Source organism: Myotis myotis, unplaced genomic scaffold, assembly GCF_014108235.1.
Source record: "Myotis myotis isolate mMyoMyo1 unplaced genomic scaffold, mMyoMyo1.p scaffold_m19_p_18, whole genome shotgun sequence".
NCBI classification, from domain to species: Eukaryota; Metazoa; Chordata; class Mammalia; order Chiroptera; family Vespertilionidae; genus Myotis; species Myotis myotis.
The window spans coordinates 33,488,782-33,512,919 of NW_023416322.1; the positions used below are offsets into that span (position 1 = coordinate 33,488,782).

Here is a 24,138-nt window from a genome sequence, read left to right on the forward strand (position 1 = left end):
ATACACGTTCAATGGGTCATTTGAAAGAAGAAATGTTCATGGAAATGCATGTAAAGTCAGAAATTTTTCTAGTCTCTACAGACAATAACTAAAAATAATTAAAATAATTGTTCATACATAAATATGTTACAGTAAATTCTTTCTTCTATAATTTCTTTAAAATGCCACAATAAAGGAACACTTAATATAAGACTTTTATATTAAAAAACTTAAACTCTACAAAGAATGCACATAATAAAATGCATATAAGATGTCCATCTGTCACTATCAAATACAATGTATATGCCATATGTTAAACAGGTAAGTGTTCTGAGCATAATTACCTCAATAGCATCATCATACATGTTTCTAGCCTCAAGGTCTGTTTTATCTGACATCAACCATGCTTTCAGTAAGTATTCATAAAAACTGTCTCCCAGCCCACCAACTGATGTATGATCTGTAACAAAGAGAAAAGAGAAGGATGGAGGTGGAGAAAAGAGAAGACAGAAGACAATTACATAATGTTTTTCAGTTAAAATGACTATTTAAAAATTATGTTGACAGCTCTATTTCCAACATACTTAAAATTTAGTCCAGTAAGAGCATACTATAATCACTCTCCTCTACGTATACCCAATTTTCTAGAAAAATCTTCTGCTGGGTGTATTTCACATACTTAGTAGTCTTCTTTTTCTTCAGTCACATAGTTTGCATAGTGTCACACATCCAAACATTTCCATTACTGAAAATAATTATCTTTCGTATATTATTGGTTTCAACTATATAAGCTATAAGATTAAATGTAAGAGACATACTAAAATCTGATGTTAACCGAAAAGAGCTCATTTTTCTATAGATAGTGAATGGTGAATTCTGTGCAGTAGGCAGTAAATTAAATCTACAAAGAAAAAAAAGCCCAAGAATTCCTTTGTAATGTCACCTTGCACAATATTAAGTTGTTGAATCAATATCCTTGATTACTTCTTATATAGCTATTAGTATATATTTATTCGTCCTAGGTATATTCTTATTTTTATAGATGAAATATCATCCATACTTTTAATCTTATCCGATTTAACAATATAATTCCCAAGGCAACCATACTCTTTTATTCCTGACTTTCTATAAACCCTACCCCACATCCTCAAGCTTTGTTTCAAAACTCACATCTTCCCTGCATGAAAAGAAAAATATCACATATTACATTCATATATTAGTTTTTCAAATTAGAGAAGGATGAACTATTCAGGTTTATGGAAACAACTGTCTATCTGGGAGAAAATGCATATTAATATTTATATCTTTAGCGCACAAAAATTAATTTTTGGTGGATTAATGATTTAAAAGTAAACAAAACTTAAGTATAACAGAAGGAAAACCAACATAGGGCACATACAATTAACAACAACAAAATGCAAATTGATAATTAACCTAAGAAAGGAAGCTCAACTCCACTAATGATCAGAGAAAAACAAATTAAAACAATGAGATTCCATTATTGTCTATTTAATGGGCAAACATTTTAAAAGATTAATAACGATGTTGATAAGGTATGGCTCGGAGTTGCTGGAACTTAAAAGGCAATTTTATAGTAGCTATCAAAATGTAACCTAGGTTTCCTAGTTCTGGAATTACCCCACACTAACACTTGCACAAATATACAACACTGATCTAAATGCATCACAGCACTATTTCCATTAGTAAAATAGTAAGATACGTCATAGGTCTAAAAAAGTGACTAAATAAATTACGTATAAACATACACACATATACATACATACTCTAGCAGACCATGAAATCATTGAAGAGAATCAGGCAAATCTGTAACCTGATATTGGAGGATATTTATTATATGTTGTTGAATAAGGGGCAAAAAAGCAAGTTTCAGAACAACATAGTTTGATACTACTAAAGAATTGTGTGTTTAAAGAATGCTATTGTACACATAGAAAAGGTTTGAAAAGACAACTGTCAACAATGATTACATCTAAAAAAAGGAGCCCTTCAATTTTTACTTTATATGCTTACATTTTACCAAAATACATGTAATTAAGTCATCTTGTTATAGAAAGTAATAAATGGGGGGAAAGTGCCCTCGTTCACTTCAGGCAATATGTCTGCCTGTACTCTAATAATTCACTTGTACCTTAAACAAGCCCATGTTCCTTATAATGACTTTGAACAAATATCTGCTTTTAGCTCTACTTTTCACTCATGTAATTCAAATACTTGTACCTACTGTTTATAAACCTCTGGAGTTACAACAGTTTCCTTTTCTACAATTCTTGGAGTATATTCTAGATTATGCTGTTCTTAGATCTACTCACCCACTCCCAGCCACAATGTGTTCTACAAGCTTGTTGAAATATCTTGTTCGTTATGATCTCTCAACTTGCCTCCAAATCTCTTTACTCTTATTTGATTACTAGAGGCCCGGTGCATGAAATTCGTGTGTGTGGGGGAGGGAATCCCCTCAGCCCAGCCTACACCATCTCGCAATCCGGGACTGCTGGCTCCTAATCGCTCACCTGCCTGCCTGATCACCCAACTACTCTGCCTGCCTGCCTGCCTGACTGCCCCTAACCACTTGCCTGCCTGCCTGATCACCCCTAACTGCTTGCCTGCTTGCCTGATCACCCCTAACCGCCTCTGCCTCGGCCCCTGCCACCGGGTCTTCATCCGGAATGATGTCCAGAAGGTCATTCGGCTGTCCAGTCTAATTAGCATATTATACTTTTATTATTATAGATTCCTTTTTACATTTCTGTACTTTCATTTCATTGCAGTCTCAGGAAGGATGGTTGGCCACAGCAGTAGAGTTATAGCTCAATCTTCTACCATGAAACAGAAGTCCTAATAAACCTTTCGTAAGTTTACTTCCTTTTGGATATCTTTGCAATTAGCTAATGTTAAATATATTGAATTTCTCATTCCCTTGTCTCCTAATTTGTTCCCACTGCTCAATCATGAGTAAAAACCAAAGCATGTGGGAGCCTAGGGAACCTTAGTTTATTCTAATACTTCTTGCTAGTGTTGGACTTTTAATTGTAACCAGTGTTATTCAAGATCATCTTAGGTGGTACATAAAAAATCTTTTAAAAATTGTAATAGTTTTATTAATTAACCTTATCAAGATGATCTTTTAACTGACTCTGATTTTGAAAGAAGCTCTACTGTGGCTAAAAAGCTATTACACAGCACCACATGGTACAGAGAAATCGTTCATGAAAGGAGGATACAATTGATACAGCAAACTTCATTGTTATCTTAAGAAATTGCCACAGGCATCCCAACTTTCAGCAACCACCACCTGATAGCAGCCATCGATAAGAAGCCACTGTGGAGGATGCATTGATCAGGGATGATATTAACTGTGGGAGAGAACTGAAGGCCTAATTAACTGAAGGGAAGAAGAAATGAAGGCCAGATCCTCAAAGGAGTTTGAATTTGGGGCATGTTGAGTTTGAGGTGCCAGTTGGATATGTAAATGAATATGATAAACAGGCAATCAGATATGCAGAAATCCAGAGAGAGCACTACGTTAGGGGTATACATTGGGGAGTCATCAATACATAAAATGGATTTGAGCCATGGGAGTTTACCCAGAGAGAATGGAATAATTAGAGGATATAAATGGTACTCTGGAGCATAATACTTAGAGAAGAGTCATCAAAATAACATACAGGGTTTTGTAAAAGAAGCTCTGGCTATATTGTAGATCTCTGGAAAGAACAAATGAGCAAGAAAGTAAACAAGATTAAAAGTATAACAGAATTAAAGGAGGTGAACTAGTGAGGGAAAACAGGGAAAAGCAAAATCATGGCTTAGGAGAAATGTTTTTTGGATGCATGAATTATTGCCAGAGTTTATGGTTTAGCTGTGTGTTACTCAGGTTACAGTATGTAGTCACAGTCCTGCTCAGAGGTTCTCTCCAACTCTTCTAACCTATTGCTCCAGTGGAAGATTATCCTCTATAATAAAAGCCTAATATGCAAATTGACCAAACAGCAGAATGACCGGTGGAACGACCAGTGGATATGATGTGCACTGACCACCAGGGGGAGGACGCAGGAGCTGCCCCCAGCCCACAGGCCCCAGACCAGCCAAGGTGGGTGCCAGCGGGGGGGGCCCCCAATCGCCCCGCCAGTCACCCCTCAGAGGGAGGCAGCCAGCGGCAGTGGCAGAGAGCAGGGACAGTGAACAAGCAGCGCCAGGCCTAGGGACCCTACCCATGCATGAATTTCATACACTGGGCCTCTAATATGCTTAATAAATGAACACACAGCAGAAGCCTGAGATCCACGATAACTATGGAATTTATCACCCAGTAGTCTGACTTCTTACTTAAACCACTGAGACATGCCTGCTAGATGTCGAATTCAATGAAACGTGACTCTCCGAGCTCCTTTTGATACTCAGAAATTGATAACACATTACAAAACACTACTAAATATCAATGATTCACATAATCTGTGTCAGCATGTCATGATTTACTGAAGTGTTTTATAGATAATTCTAGATTAAAAATTAATATTTATATCATATGTTTAAAGTTTATGAAGCATTTTCAAATATATTATCATAAAATATGATCCAAATGGTCATCCTATTAAATAAGTACAATTAGAACAGATGAAAAAACAAAGGCACAGAAAAGTTAAATAACATCTAAATTATTAAGTGGGAAATCCAGAATTAGTCTTCTAACTTCAAATATTTTACCCATTCTTGTTCTTCCCAGTTTTTTATTTACTGGTGTAAAATTTAATAAATTAGTAATGACCAATTTCCTATATTTTCTTCACATCAACCATTAAATGGCATAGGCTAAGCATTGTACTTAGAAAACGAATAAAAAATAAATTAAAACCAGAAAAAATACTAATGATGTGGCTTTAAATCTAGGTTTCTTACCATACTCTTTTATAAATCTGTTGCCAAGAACTTTTCCTGAAGGTAATTACCAGTAATTATTCTCTGTGATTGCTATGTGCATGTCACAAACATTATCATTATTCTAATTACAATATAGTTAGCCAAAGCTGAATTGTTAAATTTCAGTTCAATTCACTGTTTTGCAGACTATTTATAGATATGACAGATGTATACTGCTCAAAGATAATAATGGAATTTGATGTACTTTTCAGAAGCTGATATAAAATATATCAAACATTAAAAGGAACAAATTGGACAATTTAGTAAGGGCTGCAGCTGCTAAAAGATATAAGGGCAACTCCCCTAGGATTTTAAAGACTCCTTGCCAATAACCATTGAATAGCATTCTATAACATCCTCAAAATTAATACTGCTGAAAGTCAATGTATTCTGAAGAAGCAATTTCAATTTATTTGGGGGGGATGAAAGGATTATTTTTATTGCAATTCTTTATTGTGATGAAATAAATATAACAAGAAAGTGGATATTTAACCATTTTACAAGTAGAAAAACTGAAGCTACAAGAGATTAGAAACTTGCCAAAGATAACAGCACTAGTAAATCTCAGGCTTAGACACTAACTGGGGGCTTCTCGTTCTACATGTAGTGTACTTACCACTACATCAAGCAAAGGTTTCCACACAAATCATCTTTTAACAAAGCATCAGCTGTACTAGAAATACTTACACTGACCCCAGCGACCTGTTCTTGGGTTCAAATAATTTGGATAAAGACCATTTGGACGATCCATTTTCTGAAGTAGCCTCCGAATGTGCATGACCTAAAGAATGCAATTAACAAAAATAAATGTCATCATGGCTTTATACTTATCTAAGCTTTGTGTTTTTTTCTCACTCAGAACCTTCACCACCTCCCCTGCCTTTGTGTGTGTGTGTGTGTGTGTGTGTGTGTGTGTGTGTGTGTGTGTGGTGGTCAAGTAAAGCTACTATTTTTAAAGTGCCTCATTTTTCTAATGACATATGATCATTATATAAAATCAAGCAACAATAAAAATACAAAGCAAAAAGCCACTGGAGTTTTGATGGCATTGAATTGATGGTACAGTTGGAGATAACTAAAATTCTTCTGATACTGTTTAACTATACATGAGCAGGACCTATCTCTCTCTACTAAGGTCCTCTTCAATAGTACTCAGTAATTTTGAACTTTATCTTTTGGTAGATTTATCTGCAGAAAACTTACATTTTTGTCCCTATCACATCTATCCTATCTAATAAAAGAGAAACATGGTAATTGGCGTACGACCGCTACCCTTCCCATTGGCTAATCAGGGCGATATGCAAATTAACTGCCAGCCAAGATGGCGGCCAGCAGTCAGGCAGCTTGAAACCAACATGAGGCTTGCTTGCTTCAGTGACAGAGGAAACCAACGTTCCCCGCCTGCCTTGCTGGCCTCTGAGCCTGCAGTTTAAGAAACATTGTAACAAATATAGAAGCTAAACAAAACCCCAGAAACCAGCTTTCAGCTGGCTGGGATCTCAGAGCTGGAGTTGATACAGAGTTTCGATTATAGAACCTAAACAAACCAGATACCTACTTTCAGCAGCTGAGGCCTAAGAGCTGGAGCCAGAGCTAAAGCTGGCCCAGAATAAAAAAGAAAAAAAGGAGCAGTTGGGAGCTTCAGTCCCAGCCTGAAAACAGCCCTCAGCCCCTCACCCAGACTGGCCAGGCACCCCAGTGGGGACCCCCACCCTGAAGGGTGTGTGACCAGCTGCAAACAGCCATCAGCCCCTCACCCAGGCTGGCCAGGCACCCCAGTGGGGACCCCCACCCTGATCCAGGACACCCTTCAGGGCAAACCAGCCAGACCCCACCCATGCACCAGGTCTCTATTCTATTTAGTAAAAGGGTAATATGCCTCCCAGCACTGGGATCAGCGGAGCCGCGAGGCCTCCCGGCACTGGGATCAGCGTGAGAGGGGGCAGTGCCCAAACCCCCTGATCACCCTGCGGCTCTGTGTGTGACAGGGGGTGGGGCCACAACCTCTCTATCGGACCTGCTCTGTGCCTGATAGGGGGAGCTCCCCAACCCCCTGATCACCCTGCGGCTCTGTGTGTGACAGGGTGCGGCACCCCAACCCCCCCCCCCACCCCACGGGCCCTGCTCTGTGACGGGGTAGAGCCATAACCTCCCCATCGGCCCTGCCCTGGGTGTGACAGTGGCGGCGCACCAACCCCCTGATCCACCCTGCTCTGTGTGTGACAGGGGACGGTGCCCCAACTCCCCTATAGGCCCTACTCTGTGAGTGACAGGGGGGAGCTCCTCAACCCCCTGATCGGCCCTGCTCTGTGCGTGACGGGGGGAGCTCCCCAACCCCCTGATCGGCCCTGCTCTGTGCATGACACGGTACGGAGCCCCAACCCCCCTGATGGGCCCTGCTCTGTGCGTGACAGGGGGTGGCGCCGCAACCTCCCCATTGACCCTGCCTTGATTGTGACAGGGGGCGGTGCCCCAACCCCCCAATCGGCCCTACCCTGAGTGTGACTGAGAGTGGCATTGCAACCTCCCAATCCGCCCTGCTCTGTGCATGACAGGGGCGGTGCCCCAACTCCCCAATCGGCCCTGCTCTGAGCCCGACCAGGGGCTGCACCTAGGGATTGGGCCTGCCCTCTGCCACCGGGGAGCAGGCCTAAGCCAGCAGGTCATTATCTCCCGAGGGGTCCCAGACTGCGAGAGGGCACAGGCCGGGCTGAGGGACTCTCCCTTCCCCCCGAGTGCACAAAAATTTGTGCACCGGGCCTCTAGTATATATATAAAAGCCTAAGTGACCGTTACAACCAGTCGACTGGTAGCTATGATGATGTACTGACCACCAGGGGGCTGACGCTCAACACAGGAGCTGCCCCCTGGTGGTCAGTGAACTCCCACAGCCAACCTCCTGCGGCCGGCCAACCTCCCACAGTCCCTCCCCCTACCAGCCGGCCCCGATAGGCTCCAATCGCTGACCAGGCTGAGGGGTGTCACCCATGCACGAATTCGTGCACCAGGCCTCTAGCAATGTATGTTTTTGTAAAATGACACTTTCTTACCTCTTGTAGCTGATGCCGAGAAATGTTACGTATTTTTAATATCTATATTCAAAAATATATTAAGCTCTTATTTCTAATAATTTAAATGTAGACTGTCTTAATATTTTAGGTAGATAATCATGTAATTTGTGATTAATTACTGTTTTTTTTCCTTCCTTTTCAAGTCAATTCCATTCATGAACTTTTTGTTCGTTTTGTTTTTCTTGCCTAACCATGCTAGCTAGGAATTTCAGCACAATGCTGAAGAGATGACAATGAGATTTTTAAAAAGCCTACAAGTCATTAAAACTTCTCAAATAACAGTAAATATTTTAAATATGTTCTAAAAAGAAAGGACATCTCTTTAGGTAATTTAAAAAGAAAAAGGCCAGAACTCTAATAAACATATTTCTAGAAAGGCAATCATTCTCTAAGCATCAAATCTTAGAGAATGTTTTTGTGAATGTTGTCAAATCTTTTTGTGAATGTTGAAGGACATTTTTAAAAAAAAATATGGAACTCTTCACGAATTTGCGTGTCATCCTTGTGCAGGGGCCATGCTAATCTTCTCTGTGTCATTCCAATGTTAGAATATGTGCTGTCAAAGCAACTCTTTTATAACAAAAGAAAGAGAGCTAACCTTTTTGTAGTAAACCGGATCCCCTGTCAAGTAGCTAAGGTGGACAAACTCCATATGCAGTGTTCCAAATTCAGCAAGAATGCTGCTACCTGCAGATGCCCAGCCCCAGTTCCGCCCGACTCCACTAAATGAAAGCAAAGAGAAAAGGTGAAGAATTGGAAAAAGACCAAAATATTTTTTAAATGAATACATACATTTTAAATATCTCAGAAATTATTATATCTATAATATTGAATGTAAACTATAATTGAAAAAATAAAATTTAAAATATTATATCTAACACAATAGCTTATTTATAACTAAAATTTTACTTTATTATTAAAAAATTTTTTGAATAGGTACTACATCCACATTTTAAAAATTAAAACATAGAAAAGCATATAGTAAACATATTTCATCCCAGAAATCTCATCTCTCTTCACACCACCAAGTCCCATAGATATCACTTTCATTAACTTATATGATGGTACAGAATTTTTTTTTTTTTTTTTTAAATATATTTTATTGATTTTTTACAGAGAGGAAGGGAGAGAGAGAGTTAGAAACATCGATGAGAGAGAAACATCGATCAGCTGCCTCCCGCACATCTCCCACCGGGGATGTGCCCGCAACCCAGGTACACGCCCTTGACCGGAATCGAACCTGGGACCCTTCAGTCCGCAGGCCGACGCTCTATCCACTGAGCCAAACCGGTTTTGGCATGGTACAGAATTTTTAATGCATATATAAGCAATCCAAATATACATTCTTATTTCCTTCCTTTTTTAAACAAAACATAGCAAAGTATATTTACTGCTCTGTACCTTGTATTTTAACTCTTAAGATGTACCTCAGTGGTTTTTACATCTTAGTTCATTAACAACTTTCTTTTTAAAGATGCACAAAATTCCATGATAGTAATGACTTGCAACTGGAATGCCCCACCCCAGAGGCCTATGAACATGTGTGAGAGCATTCATTCTGAGTTGTCTCAAACCCTGAAGGTGAAACTTGCATTTATTGTGCTGGGGCCAAAGATGCAACATCTATAATGGCCAGGACAGTATCACACAATAAAGAACTGTCCAGTCCCAAATGTTAACAGTGCCAGTGTGAAAGCTACTATACTATGCAAACAGATATAATTTAATCCATACCCTATTGGTGGTCTGTCAGCATATTTCTAATATTAGAAATAATATTTCTAATATTTTGCTATTATGAAAACTTTTACAGTGAATAATCTTGTGTAGATTTCTTTTGTGCAGAAGTACTGCTAGGATATCTTCTTGTCTTTTTTTTAGCCTGCCTTATAACTTTTATTGGAAGCCAGACAATGTAAATGAAAAAATGTCAAGGCATTAGGCATTGTCTTCTAAGAAGGTTAAGTTTCTTGTGAAACACAGGTTGAGTAGAGGCAAATTACCTCGGTTTTAGGCTTTGTTAAGGGTAGTCTATTTCGGTTTTACCTCTACTCCTAAGGAGTGGCCCTCTGAGACTCAGCTGAAAGCCTGGGGTGTTTATCAAAAGATCTCCACCTTGCACCCTCAAACACTAACCTCTGTCTTCCCAGTACCATGTCACTTAAATTTTCTCCTTTGCCCACTAGCCTCCAGACGCTGTTTTCTTGCTGGATTTCCTTGAGTCTTGCCTCATGCATGTGCAATCACAGAATCAGCCAACAACTTGAGGACAATCTGTACATAAATTTTTGAGCTTTTCCTCTGCAATTCCTTCCTGTCTTGAGACTTTGTGCCCCAAGTCTCATTCATTTTGGCAGCTCCAGCACCTGATCATCAGGCCTCCTCTGCCCCATGTTAGGCTTGACCTCTTGCTCTGTACTGTGACTTGGAAAATGCCCTCGGGGGGAAAAGCCAATGTTTATACGGAGATGATCTTAGGAAATCCCACCGGAGTTAGTTGCTCTATAATGCCCCCAAACCATTTGGTTAAGCGTTTATGATTGTTTTTGGTGGTAGGGTTAGTCTGATATAAGTTATTCCATGGTTGGAACTGGAAGTCTAGATTAATTATTCAAGTAGCAGAGTTATATTCTTACTAGATCTCTAAACCATTCTCCAGGGCCTTTTCTACTTTGGGGACAAAGTAAAAATGTAAGTCTTTCTCTCATGTTATACCCACTTGTATAGTGACAATTCAATATGCTATATTTTATTCATCTGTGTGGGGAAACATTAAAATAGTTCTCAAGCCCAAGAGGTCACCGGTTTAATTTCTGGTCAGGGCACATGCCCAGGTTGTGGGCCTGATCCCCAGTAGGGGGCATGCAGAAGGCAGCCAATCAATGATATTTCTCTCTCATGGATGTTCTATCTCTCTATTCATTTTCCTCTCTCTCTTGAAAAAAAAAAAGTTACCAATACATGATCACTATCTTATTTAACGTTCTTTAATTAGCTGGTGCAGTTTTTACACTATCTTTGAAAATAATATGGTACCAGTAACGGGTTTTTGTGTGCTAGAAGTGAGAATCAAGGAAGAAATAATGATAAATATTAGTAACTACATAGGACAGTCATTCATTTCTAAATAGTAAGTGCCTACTATTCTCCAGGATGTAATAGTGAATCTGACATATAACATTCCTGCTCCCATAAAAATAAGACCATTTATTTATTTATTTATTTATTTATTTATTTATTTATTTAGGGGGGGTTGTTGTTGTTATTGTTGTTAATCCTCACCTGAGGATATTTTTCCATTGATTTTTAGGGAGAGTGAAAGGGAGAGGGACAGAGAGAAACATCGACATGAGAGAAACACATCAATTGGTTGCCTCCTGCAAGTGCCCCATCAGGGCCCAAGCCAGGGAGGAGCCTGCAAACAAGGTATGTGCCCTTGACTGGAATCGAACCCAGGACCCTCTGGTCCGCAGGCCAATGCTCTATCTACTGAGCCAAACTGGCTAGGCAATAAGACCATTTTAAATAGTGGTATTTGTTATGAAGAAAATTAAATAGAAAAACAGAATAGTGGGTACTAGTGAAGGTGAGTTAGCAGGCAGGCTCTTTATGTATAATGTTCAGAGAAAGTGCTTCTGAAAAGACACAATCTGACTGAGAACTGAATGATGTGAGAAGGAGCAAATGATGACTAGATCTGGTAGAAGATAATTCCCATCAAAGAAACAGCAAATGCATAAATTAAATAAAAACCCCAATAGATAAATTAAAATAGAATTCTACAACAAGAATACCTACATACAAATAGAACTTACCTTTTCAGATTCACCATTGCCCAGGGAATCCCAGTCGGTGTGTTAAAGGCAGGAAGGAGCTTCTCAGCCAATTGGACTGCTTTAATCTTGAATATCTGAGATAAAAACATGAATATTCATAAATTATAGTAATCAATTCATGAATTGCAGCCATCACCATATGCTGGTCTCTCATACAATGCATACTGAAATGTACTGGATACATGCAAGTACAGGGTGAAAATGACATCTCTGAGGTACTATGTAGCATATATCGCAACCAGGGAAAATGTACATTGGATACTGAGGAAAGCACCCAATGTGCAATGGGCTGAAATTACAATTACTTGAAAGATGAGGATATGGTTTTGATAGTATCTGTATTTTCAGCTGGCAAAGATCTAAGAAAAAACATTAGGCTATGAGATGTTCATCCATGGTATACAAGCATCAAAACAAAAGAAAAAGACACAACCCTATTTGGATAAATACCCTTGAAATACTTTAAGTACATTTATGCCTCAACATTTTCCATCGAAGTTTAATCAATTTATTAAAGTAAAAGAAAATATTTGAGTTCACACTCCAAGTTTCATTTGATATTTATAAATGATTCACCCCTTGGTCCCAATTGCTGCTATTTTTGATACCTGAAACAATCAATTACCTAAATATCAGTGTTTCTAAACGTTTAAAATCATGTACTATTACAAAAATATACATGGTAAGACTTCAAATATCCTTAGCATATCAAAATAGATAGGTCTGTGTACACTACTATGGAACTATTGACTTACAGGCTCCAAACTGAGATTGGATCATAATGCCTCATTAGGAAAAGTGGCACGTTCTTCTATATATGCCTCAAGTCTATCCTTTCAAATTGATTTCAAATTGATGGGTTATTTACAGCACTCTAATTGACTGGATGTATGAAACACACACACACACACACACACAGCAAACACATTTTTCCTAGTTAAAATATATCAAACTTACATTTATAGTTGTACAGCATTCTATAGTAAGAGATGTATTAATTTATTCAACCATCCCCACTTCATGGGCTTTTCAAGTATTGGTTACTACAAACACACTACTACAATGAAGTATCCTTCTGAGTATACCTTATGTATCCACATTGTTACTTTTAGAAAATATATTTCTAAGTAGATAACTGGCTCAAAGAGAATTTAAAATTTTTGTTTTAATCCTCACCCAAGGATATTTTCCCATTGATCTGTAGAGAGAAGGACAGAAATATTGATGTGAGAGAAACACATCTCTTGCACAAGCCCCAACCAGGGCTCAGGCTGGGGAGGAGCCTGCAACCAAGGTATGTGCCCTTGACCCAGAATAGAACCCAGGACCCTTCAGTCTGGCAGGACAATTGCTCCATCCACTGAGCCAAATCGGCTAGGGAGAGAATTTTAAGTTTTAAATGTTTACTTGACATTGCAAAATTATTTTTCAAAAACTGTATCATGTGTATTCCCTCCAACAGCTTCTTTACATTTAAAGTGGGTGCATTTAATTGTATGTATATTGACGTCAACAGAGATGCTTAAAATAAGTAATCTGGGCCTTGAAGTTCTTCACCAGGCGGACTTGGAAGGATAAGTGTTTACTTTAGGCAGAAAATTATGGCATAGCTCTATAAAAATACAGGGAAATAAAACAATGTGGTCTAAATATAGTGTCATGTATACAGAACTGGGGGCTTCTCTTCTCTTGCTCACTCTTTCCTGGATTTCACCCCTAAATTTCTAGCTCCTGTGGCAGGTGACTCAAAACCCTTCTGATCTGTCAAACCAGTAATCATAATCATAACCATCAACTATGAATTGGTATTAGCTCTGTGACTTTAAAGATGTAGAATGAGTACAAAAGTGTAGATGAACTCTTACAGTTAAGAGGAAAACGTTGGAGAGTATATTTTAAAATGTTATCTGGGTCAGCAAAGCATAGTGGAATGTTTGTTCAAGTACCAGCATCGGTAGAAAGTGAAGGTGTGGAATTTTCAATGAAAATAGCAACAATTTTTGGAGCAAAATTAGGTTTTCAAAGAATAAAATGAGAATCAGTGCAGTAGGACAATAATGACTAATATTTAAAACAGGAAAAAATAATACTCTACATCTCTTTTTTCTTTAACTCAGAACTTTTCTTAAAGGACTTTAGTTTAATAAAAGGATATTCTATTGACCTTACCCACAGACAATACAGTACTGTTTGTGTTTTGGTAAGGAAAGGTTTTGGTGGCGGTGTTTCTTTTATTTTGTTTTTATTATCTGTGAAATATGTATTAAACTCCACATAACCACTTCTCTACCCATTCTGACAGATTTCAGGTGCAGTTATCCACATAAATTATGTTATTATCTTATTCAGGAAGGGATGCCACTTTGATAACCAATAAAAAATGAGAAGAGACAATCCTGTAAAAGGTACGCCATATATTTGAGGATAGAAGTAAACATAATAAATCATCAAGATTTTTAAACTTGTGAATATTTAATATAAATAGCCTTGTTCTAAGAAAATAAAATGATAAAGTTTCATATTGATGAGATTAATAAATCAACAGGAGAGGAACGCTTTATCAGTTTGACATATAACCCTCATTTGGTTCTTATACCAAAACACAGAATGCATGTAAAATGTTCTATAAAAGAGGCATTTTGCCATCTTATAAGTTACAGGTAATTTTCTGGCTTATATGAGACATAGGGATCTGTTGTCTATCTGGTATTAGAATACTGTCATATCCGAATTATTTTTCTATGTTTTATTTCTTTTTAGCCGACCTCAGGGACTCATTGTTGGTTTCCTAAAACATATGGATTAGAGCTTTCTATGTAAAATGATCAAGGAGAAAAGTACAATGGTCAGTAATATTCTATTGTATGAGAAAGTCACAAAAGTAAAACATGTTCTCTTTACTTTGAGTAGACTATATCCTAAAAAATTAATATATATCCATTTTAAAATAAATAAAAGGATTTCCCACCCATTAGTAACACAGAATGCTTACCACACAGGAAAAAGTCGAAGGAGAAGAAAAGCAAATTAATATCTACTGAGTCAGGTACTATGCTAGGCATTGTCATGTAACTTAACCTCACAACTCTAAAGGGAACTCTCACATTGTCATAGATTAAGAAACTTCAATTACAGAAGGTAAATGCCTTGCCAAATATCATTACGAAAGAGAGGCAGAGTAGGAATTCAATCTCTAACTTCAAATCATATGTACTTTCCTCCACAAAATAGCAAAAATAGAAATAATGGTAACATCATATGCCTTTCACCATGTTAGTGTTCTCCAATAACAGCAACCAAAATTTCAACATTCTGCTTCGACTTTCAGGTGGGGAGCCCAGTGTGAACAGCCAAGTCTGATATTTCTCTTTCATGTGCTGTTCATAATTAATTTTGAATCATATGCCTTTTGGTAGGAAAATTAATCAAGTATGCCAATTACACAAATTATTTAATACTTCTACATAATCAGATAAGCATAAAGGTAAAAAGAAAAATGTGCTCCTTTTTCAAGAGAATTGAAAAAAAAAATCTGAAATTGAAGGCACCAAAATAGTTCATTTTCTTCCTCCCTTTATTGTTTAATGTCACCCCAGAAGCTCCTGAAGTCAAGAGTCTGAGCCCAGAGATATGACTGGAGTGGGCAGGAATGTCCCAGAGCAGTTGGAACCAACATGAGGAAAGTAAGGCCAACCTAGCAAAGGGAGTCAAGTCCCAGATCAGTCCATGTGAAGAAGATGTACTCAACAAGGCAACAGCCTGGCAAGATCAGGAAAGTGTTTTCTTACAGCAAGACTCAGCCAATAGGGAAATAAAAAGATGTCTCTCTCCCTCCCTCCCTCCCTCTCTCTAAAAATATCCTCAGGTAAGGATTTAAAAAAAAAGAATAAATGTGAACTGAAGAAGTGGCTATAGAAAGATAAGTTGGAGGTATAACGAAGTTACATAATAAAGTCTGACAGTAAAATTACAAATTAAATCAATATTATTTATCTAACATTTCTATTAAACACCGACATCTTCAAACATATTGCTTCTAAAAGAATTGTAGAACAGGAATAGCTCACTCTTTATACAAGCATGCAACACAGATGAAATATTTAAATACAAGCATATGAAATCATAAAAATCCAGAAGGAAAATGGGAATTTTTGTTTTGTAATAACACAAGCATGGGGAAGGCTTTCTAATAACATCTTGAAGCCATAAAGGTTCAAAAAATCCTAAAAATTATGATTTTATAAGTTTATCACAAAAAACTAAAGACAGCACAGAAATCCATGTTTTCAACACACATAACAAAAGATGAATTTTCTTAAATTTACAAAGAGTTCTCACAAACTAATGGAATATATGGGTGAAGTAGTTTCTCAGAAAACGAAATAGAAATTACTTACAGCTTCCTTCCCTTAGTTTCTCTCTCTCCCACTATCCAATTCCATTCTTTCTCCCATCTGAGTAGTGGAATTTCCCACATCCACTTCTCCATCACCGTAAGACTCCACTGTGTCTGTGTGTATTACACCAAGACTTCCAGAAGGAGAACTCAGAGTTGTTGTATTTTGTTTTTTAAGTTTAGAGCAAAAAACTGTAGTCAATTTCCAGACAGTTTTAATAATTAATTTTTGGTCTTGGGAGGATCTATATTCAATCTTTATGATTCATCCTTCATTATGATCTTATTCATTCACCCCTCCCTTTGTTTCGACCATGTAATTAATTGTAGCAGCAACCACCTGAAGAAGGATCGCTCCTGCAAAGGAGACGTGGTGTATGTAAAGTTAAAATCTGTGATGAATTTATGTTCTCAAAATGAAAAACTCACTGTTCCCAAGGAACCTACTTGTACCCTCCAGTTCTTTCAGCAAACCTTAGTTTAATATTTGACAATTAAGAAAATGTTATGCTGCTGAAATCTTTCATTTTATTAAGTTCCATTCACAGGCCCTTCCCCAAACCAAACGTATTACTTGATTTTGCTCACCTCCTCTCCTGAAAGGTAATATGCTGCGAGTAGGCCTCCAATAAATCGAATGTTGACTTCAAACACAGACACCTCTGAATTCTGTGAAAATATATTGAAAATATTCACATATACGTAAAACTTTATAGTTTTCAATACTTTGTAAGTTTCTTGCAAACATCCTGTGGAGAATGCTTTTCCACTTTCTACATCTTCATCTCTCCCCTCCCATTTGGTAATGTTATTGCAACTCCTCCACTACTGCCCGTGCTACTTCCTAATTGCCTAGAACCGTGGTCGCAAACCACGGCTCGCGAGCCACATGAGGCTCTTTGGCCCCTTGAGTGTGGCTCTTCCTAAGCCTTAGGAGTACCCTAATTAAGTTAAAAACAATGTACCTACCTATATAGTTTAAGTTTAAAAAATTTGGCTCGCAAAAGAAATTTCAATCGTTGTATTGTTGATATTTGACTCTGTTGACTAATGAGCTTGCCAACCACTGGCCTAGAACAATGGGCCATTTTCATGTATCTTACATATCATTGTGAAATTATCTAAGTATTTGATACTGTTGACTATTCTCTCCTTGAAAGCTTCTACTTCCTGTAATTAGCTACTTCTGGAATTAGCACTCTCCACTGGTCCTTTTCCTTGTTCTAATCACTATAGAATAATACTCATTTTCACTTCTATCTCTCCTCATGAATTTTAAATATTTTTCCTAGTATATAACTTAATAAATGTTAAAAGAGGCACACACACAAAAAAATGGTAGGATGATGGACTATTCAATTAATAATATTGAGAAAATGGCTCTTAGGTAAGAAATCAATGTGGATAACCATTTCACAAACATACAAAAATATCACAACAAAAAAAGTAGAAGAAAATGTGACTATATGTAGACATCCTTGAAAAAGAAGGTACTTTGTAAGCATTAAATCAATAGTATTGATAATAAATGATAACAGAAAGACTTGAATTTCCCCAAGATGCAAATTACTGAGAAAAAAAAATATGAACAAAATTAATAAGGAGGAAATTTTGTACAAATATAGCAAATATTAATAACCTTACTGCATTGAGTCTATGTTTGCTATGAATATAGGTACTGCTGAGAAAAATTCTAACATATGGAAAGAAAAGTGGCAGAAGCATGACCAAAGAATTCACAGAATATACACAATTGACCAATATAAAGATAACATTTATGTTTTAATAAAAATTAAAAGGAAATACTTATTACCTTAAAGTCCTCCAAATATTAATAGACAGAATACATACAGCATTTGATACCACAAGTATGTTTCTCCAATATAGAATTTTCACAATACAATGTTATTTTTAATAACATAACTATCATCATACCCATCCTCAAAAGTGCTTTGTATTACTCCATATCATATATTCCCAATATATAGCACACTGCAATAGAAATTCACAAATATATAGAGGAAGGGAAAGAGGGAGGGCAGGCCTCTATCACCTTAGTAATCTTCTAGCCAGTTTCCCTGATTTCACCCTTACCCTTCGGCTTACACTCTATACAGCATTCTATAGCTGAGTGAACCTTTTAAATCCTAAGTCAGTTTAGGCTACTATTCCGTGGCAAATTCTTACAATGACTTCTGGCTACATTCAGAGTACAATGACTAATAAAATCCAACATAATCAGATCCCCATTTCTCTGACATCATCTCCTTCCAATATTCCTTGTACTCACTTTTATTACCAAATGGGTGTACTTACTGTTCCAGAATTGCCAAACTCCTGTGTCAATCTTTGCACTGTACTTTACCTGAAGGTCTTTCTGACAACACAATATAGTGAAATAATCCCTCACCACTAATATCTTTACCATGTTACCATCTGATTACTATATAATTAGTTACTTGTAAAATTTATACCTTCCCTCACAAGAGAGACAGAAGAGAAGTTTTAGAGCAGGGGTCCTCAAACTTTTTAAACGGGGGGCCAGTTCACTGTCCCTCAGACCGTTGGAGGGCTGGACTATAGTTTAAAAAAAAACTATGAACAAATTCCTATGCACACTGCACATATCTTATTTTGAAGTAAAAAAACAAAATGAGAACAAATACAATATTTGTATTTGCATGTGGCCCGCGGGCCGTAGTTTGAGGACCCCTGTTCTAGAGAATAGGGAGAGAATGGGAAATAGGCATTATTCAAAGGAGTGATGACTGAGTATCTTCCAAAATTGATGAAAACATAAATCCTCAGGCTGATAAAACACTATGAGTCCTTTAAAGAATAAAAGACACATGGTAATGGGAATTACACTACAACAAAGCAAAAAGTAAAATATTAAAACAAGGGGTAAAAAGACATTATCTTTGAAAAATTAGATACTTTTTAACAACATAACAGAAACTGAAAGACAATGGAACTGTATCTTTAGAAAATGAAAAGGAAATAATCATCAACCTCTAATTCTATACTCAGCTATAATATCTATTAGGAGAGAGCCTTACTTATGTTCACACGGTTTCTGTTGGGTCTCCTCTCAGAAATGTCACCGTAACAGTCCTTCAATAACCACCCATGTAAAATAGCTCTACTTACTCTAATCCTACTTACTCTTTATTGCTTTCCACAGCACTTATCACCAATGGATATACTATGTATAACTTGGAATATTTTTGTTATTGTGTGAAAGATGTTATAAATGGAGTCATTTCAAAATGGAGTCAGAGTTGCCATCCTAGAGGAACTACCTGGCATGTCTTAGCCCTCAAACCTTTGGAATATTTTAACTGGACAAAAATAACCACTAAACTGGGTGAAACCAACATTATATTCCAAACAGCTATTTGTAAAGCTAACAGAAAAGCAGAAATCCTGACTTCAAGGATTGAAAATTAAGGACATTTTTTAGAATTAACACTACTGTGTGTATATAGCTAGAAAATAACTCAGCTTTTTAGCACCAACATACTAGTACTTGTAAATTCCTTCCTTCCAATCATATAATTATTTTCCTTTCCTTTCTCATAAAATCCCTTGCCTTCCCTCCTAATTGGAACATAACTTGGGTTTCTGCCTGAATTCTTTCTTATCTCAAGTAAACACTTGTTGCCTCTCACTTTAGCTTTCTATTTTTAGGTTAACAACTGTTTTCTCCCAAAACTAGAATATAAACTCAAGAAAGAGATAAGACTATGTTTTGTTCATTAATTTTTTCATGAAATCTAGAACAGTGTCTTTTACAGAGGAAGTGTGGTAGGCAGTTATACAGATGAGCAGAGCAAGGATGATGGGCTATGTACAGGTCTCCAAGGTAGAAATCCCCAGGTGCCTAGCAAAGGACAAGTGTAGCCTGGGACCTTGTCCCCAGGGTGACCTTTCCTCCCCTAGCATATCACTGGTCATGTAGTTTGGATCCCCTAACCTTTTGTCCCTAGAGGTTATATCTAGGCCTCCGTTGTGTTTCAGCTCCAGGCCCAGAAAAGCAGCAAAACCAGACAAACGATGCCACAGCTGATCTCAGGACTGGCTGCGTTGAATGATTCCCTGCCCCTGGCACCAACCAATCAATTAGTGGAGACCCTGACCCTTGAAAGCACACACCTGGAAAGCTGATGAATATTTTACTGATATTCCCCTGGGACCTCCTCTAAAATCTCTACCTTTAAGACCCTTAGGACAGAGCATCCAGCTCGCTCTCCCTCTCAGAAGCGCACCTGAGCCTTTCCCCTGGACTTCCTCCTCTCCTCATTTGCCAGCTGGCTGCCTTATAGGCTATGCCAGTAAGAGGTTTACTAAGATGACACAAGGCTAGAGGAAGGAGAAGGGACTTATTCCATCTCTAGTTTCTGACAGTGTCGTCACCCAGGCAGTGGCCATTAGTTCCAGGTTACGTTCCCCTGCCATACATACACAATCTCCAAATCAGCTTCATTACAGCCCTTAGCAATACCAAACACTAGCTAGGTACCCCCTCCTCAGAAGTCTGAAACCTAGCTCTAAGAAAGTCCTCCTAAGCGCTCCTAAGGTCCCAGAAACATGAGTCCTTAAATACTAAATTTTAATTATCCTAATCTCTTCACATTGTTCTCCAAGTCCCAGGGGTAGCAGCTGTTTACTGTAGGTAATATTTCTTGTGATGCCACAATGTCCTCTTTTTGCCTTTTCAGTTCCCCATAATTTGGTTAATAATACTAAGCAGTAAATTCTCTAACTAAAATAAATAGCATAGTCTGGTTCCTGATAGAGCCAAATGATAAAAACGATATGCTAGGTAATTATTTGGCATAATAAAGCTGTCACATTAATGAACAGGAGTATCTGAGATTGCACCAATGTCAATTCTCCCCAAATTAATCTATAAATTGAATGCAATCATCACCAAAATTTCAACAGTATTCCAGAGCTGAAAAGAACAGACAGCTGAGAATTAAGGTAATTTCCTAGAAGAAGATCAGATATTAAGATTCACATATAGATATCAAGTGTCTTTCAAAAATATTGTAATTAAGACAGTTTAATAATGGGATAAAGAAAAAAGCCAATAGAAAACAAAAGACCAATATAACTAAGTGGCATGTATAAACAGTGGGGAAGTAAATGGTACAAGGATCAGCTGATGGTAGCTTATCTCACCCTGCATAAAAAAATCAATTCCATATGAATTTAAAGACCTAAATGCAAAAGCAAACATTAAATATTTAGAATTAAACATAGTGATATATCTTCATGACCCTGGAGAAGTGCTTCCTTAAACAGGAAGTACAATCTATAAGGGCTACATAGCCAAAAGAGAGGGGGAAAAAAAGACTATTATTTCTCAGCCTCTCTTTACTAGGGTTGGGTCATATGAGTAAGAGCTACTCAATGATATTCAAGCAAAAATAGGGTAATCAACTCCCCAGAAGTGTTCTTGAAGAACAGTTGCATATCTTTCTCTATCCCTTCCTCTTTTCTGTAACTGGAAGGTTTATCTACCTTATCTTGAGGAGCCACATTATACCATGAGTTTGAAGCTATATACTGAAGTTGACAGAGCAACAAGACAGAGCCCCAGGATTTTGATGCTCAAGGAGCTACCCAAATCTGCCCTGAAGAGCTCATCTCTGTACTTAATTTGAATAAAATGAACATTTATCATGTTGAAGCTATTTTATATTAGGTTTTCTGCCATCATAGCCAAACCTAACCCTACCTGATAACAAAAATTGTTCTAAATAAAATACGTCCGAAATGTTACAATAATATAAAAGAAAGTAATCAGCTTTTCTAGGTTAGTATCAGGAAAGGCATCAGCAAAAAAAATTTTTTTTTGGATTTAAATCACAACTGGAATAATGCAGGGTCTGCCAAGGAGAAAAACACAGAGAAAGAATGACTTCTGACTACAGTCAGAGAAACAGCAGGCACAAATACATGAAAGATGATAATGAAGACAACAAAAAAGTCCACACTTCTTTGAGATGAAGAATGGTAATGGAAAAAATGCTAACATTTACTGAGCACGTTATATGTACCAGATTATATCAAATAATCCTCACAATATTGCAATGGGATAGTATTTTATGATGGTTCAGAAAGAATAAGAAATTTTCCCAAGACACACAGCTAGAAAGTAGCTGTGCTAGGCTTCAAACCTAAGCAGTACCATTTAACAACTGAGCCACCCCTACCAGGCATCTGCCCTGACTGGGAACCAAACTGACAACCCTTTGGTGCATGAGACAAAGCCCAACCAGCTGAGCCACACTGGCTAGAGCCCAAATAGTTCAATCTTTTAAAAAATAATAAAACAGTTATTATTTACAGCTTATCCTTTCCTCATAGTTCTAGCTCAATATGTTTTCCCCCTATTTATTGCCTTAACACAGTGCTTCAAATGATAAGGGCAAGAAAAGTACAAGGAAGATAGTGAGAATGTGTATTTTATGCAAAAATTAAATAACAACTGATAATCCCAAAAGAAAAAAAGGGGACTTGGAATTTCCTTAAACTACTAGTAAAGTGCTCAAAACTATTAGGGTTTGACACTGTGTCTTTTCAGTCAATCGAAGAAATTATCAACTGTATACTCACCACACTAAAATCAAGACTGTCTTCAATCCATTTTTGACCATCTCGGAATTCATCATGGAGTCCCATGATATAAAGGGTATCCAAAGCATCTACTATGGTAGCACCCATTTGTGAACTTCCTATATTTGAAGAGGAAAAATTGTCATTAAAAAGATGGCCTTCCCATAAGGCCTATTGTAATATTTTATACTAAAGGCCAATGCACGAAAATTCATGCAAGAATAGGCCTTCCTTCCCCCGGCTTCCCTCCAGCACCCGGGACCCAGGCTTTCCTTCTCCGGCCGCCAGCAGGCACCTGGGACCCGGGCTGCTTCCTTCTGGCCGCCCACAGGCAACCCAGGACCCAGGCTGGCTTCCCATGGGCCGCCCGCAGGTACCGGGGACCTGGGCTGGCTTCCCTCCAGCCCTGGCTTCATCAGGAAGGACATCCGGAATGATGTCTGGAAGATGTCTGGTCTAATTAGCACACTACCCTTTTATTATTACAGATATAAAAAGACAATAAAAGTAGGAATATTAGGACCCAAAAGAATAACCAACGTGGTTCACTTTTCTGTAAGAATAGATAATATACATTGTTTAATATATCTTCCTAAAGATGGTACATTGACAACTAATAAGATTTTTTAAAAACCAAAATTATAATTATCCTTACTTTTCTTCTTGGTCATAATATGAGAGCTATATATTTCATTAAATTAGGTTAAATAAAAAAGGATTAATTAAAGAAATGGGGAGGTTGATTCAAGATAGCAAGCTAAGTCATAAGACTGTTAGGGATGGGAGAGAGAAATCAAATAGTGGGGACTTGCTATAGTTCTAAGAAATATTAATCATGCTCTGTTAACCATAATTAAAGAAAGCACATTCTGACCTGTCTGGAGTTGTAGGCCCCCAGACCTGGGAGTTAACCTTGAAATGGGGTCTATTCTCCTTATCCAAGAACTACCTATCATCATGAAAAGATTAGCAACCTTCTTGGGAAACAATGGAATCCTGGAGGCATTCCCCCCCACTGCCTGTAATCTGTAACTATTTTACCCATTTTTATTCCATTTGCATACCCATTCTTATTCCTTTTGCCTAATTCCACACATAATCTTTGTCCTTCTTCCCAATATAAGTAGCAGGCTTATGGGGGTGGAGGGGCAGAGCAGATTTTTGTGGATGACCTGCTTGTCTCCCATGCTGCCAGCAATATTAGAAAATAAACATTAGAAAATAAAAATGCTCATATACGATTCAACCCTGTCTCTGTTTAATTGGCTTAAGTAGTGACAGGCAGTCCAGA

At 37.7% G+C, this 24,138-nt stretch overlaps 1 protein-coding gene and 1 non-coding gene across 4 annotated transcripts in view; both read right to left on the reverse strand.

Annotated features, from left to right (window-relative positions):
• MAN1A2 (mannosidase alpha class 1A member 2) overlaps positions 1–24,138 on the reverse strand; it is a 70,414-nt gene that overhangs the window by 22,691 nt on the left and 23,585 nt on the right. For all 3 annotated transcript variants that reach the window (XM_036344958.1, XM_036344959.1, XM_036344961.1), the window contains exons 4-9: positions 22,848–22,966; positions 16,809–16,889; positions 11,804–11,898; positions 8,587–8,710; positions 5,605–5,698; positions 324–439 (exon numbers count right to left, since the gene is read on the reverse strand). In XM_036344958.1, coding sequence (XP_036200851.1) covers positions 324–439; positions 5,605–5,698; positions 8,587–8,710; positions 11,804–11,898; positions 16,809–16,889; positions 22,848–22,966 — 629 coding nt within the window. The remainder of the gene's footprint in view (positions 1–323; positions 440–5,604; positions 5,699–8,586; positions 8,711–11,803; positions 11,899–16,808; positions 16,890–22,847; positions 22,967–24,138) is intronic.
• LOC118673870 lies at positions 8,454–8,556 on the reverse strand. The gene has a single exon (XR_004973523.1). It is a non-coding gene; the product is annotated as a U6 spliceosomal RNA (small nuclear RNA).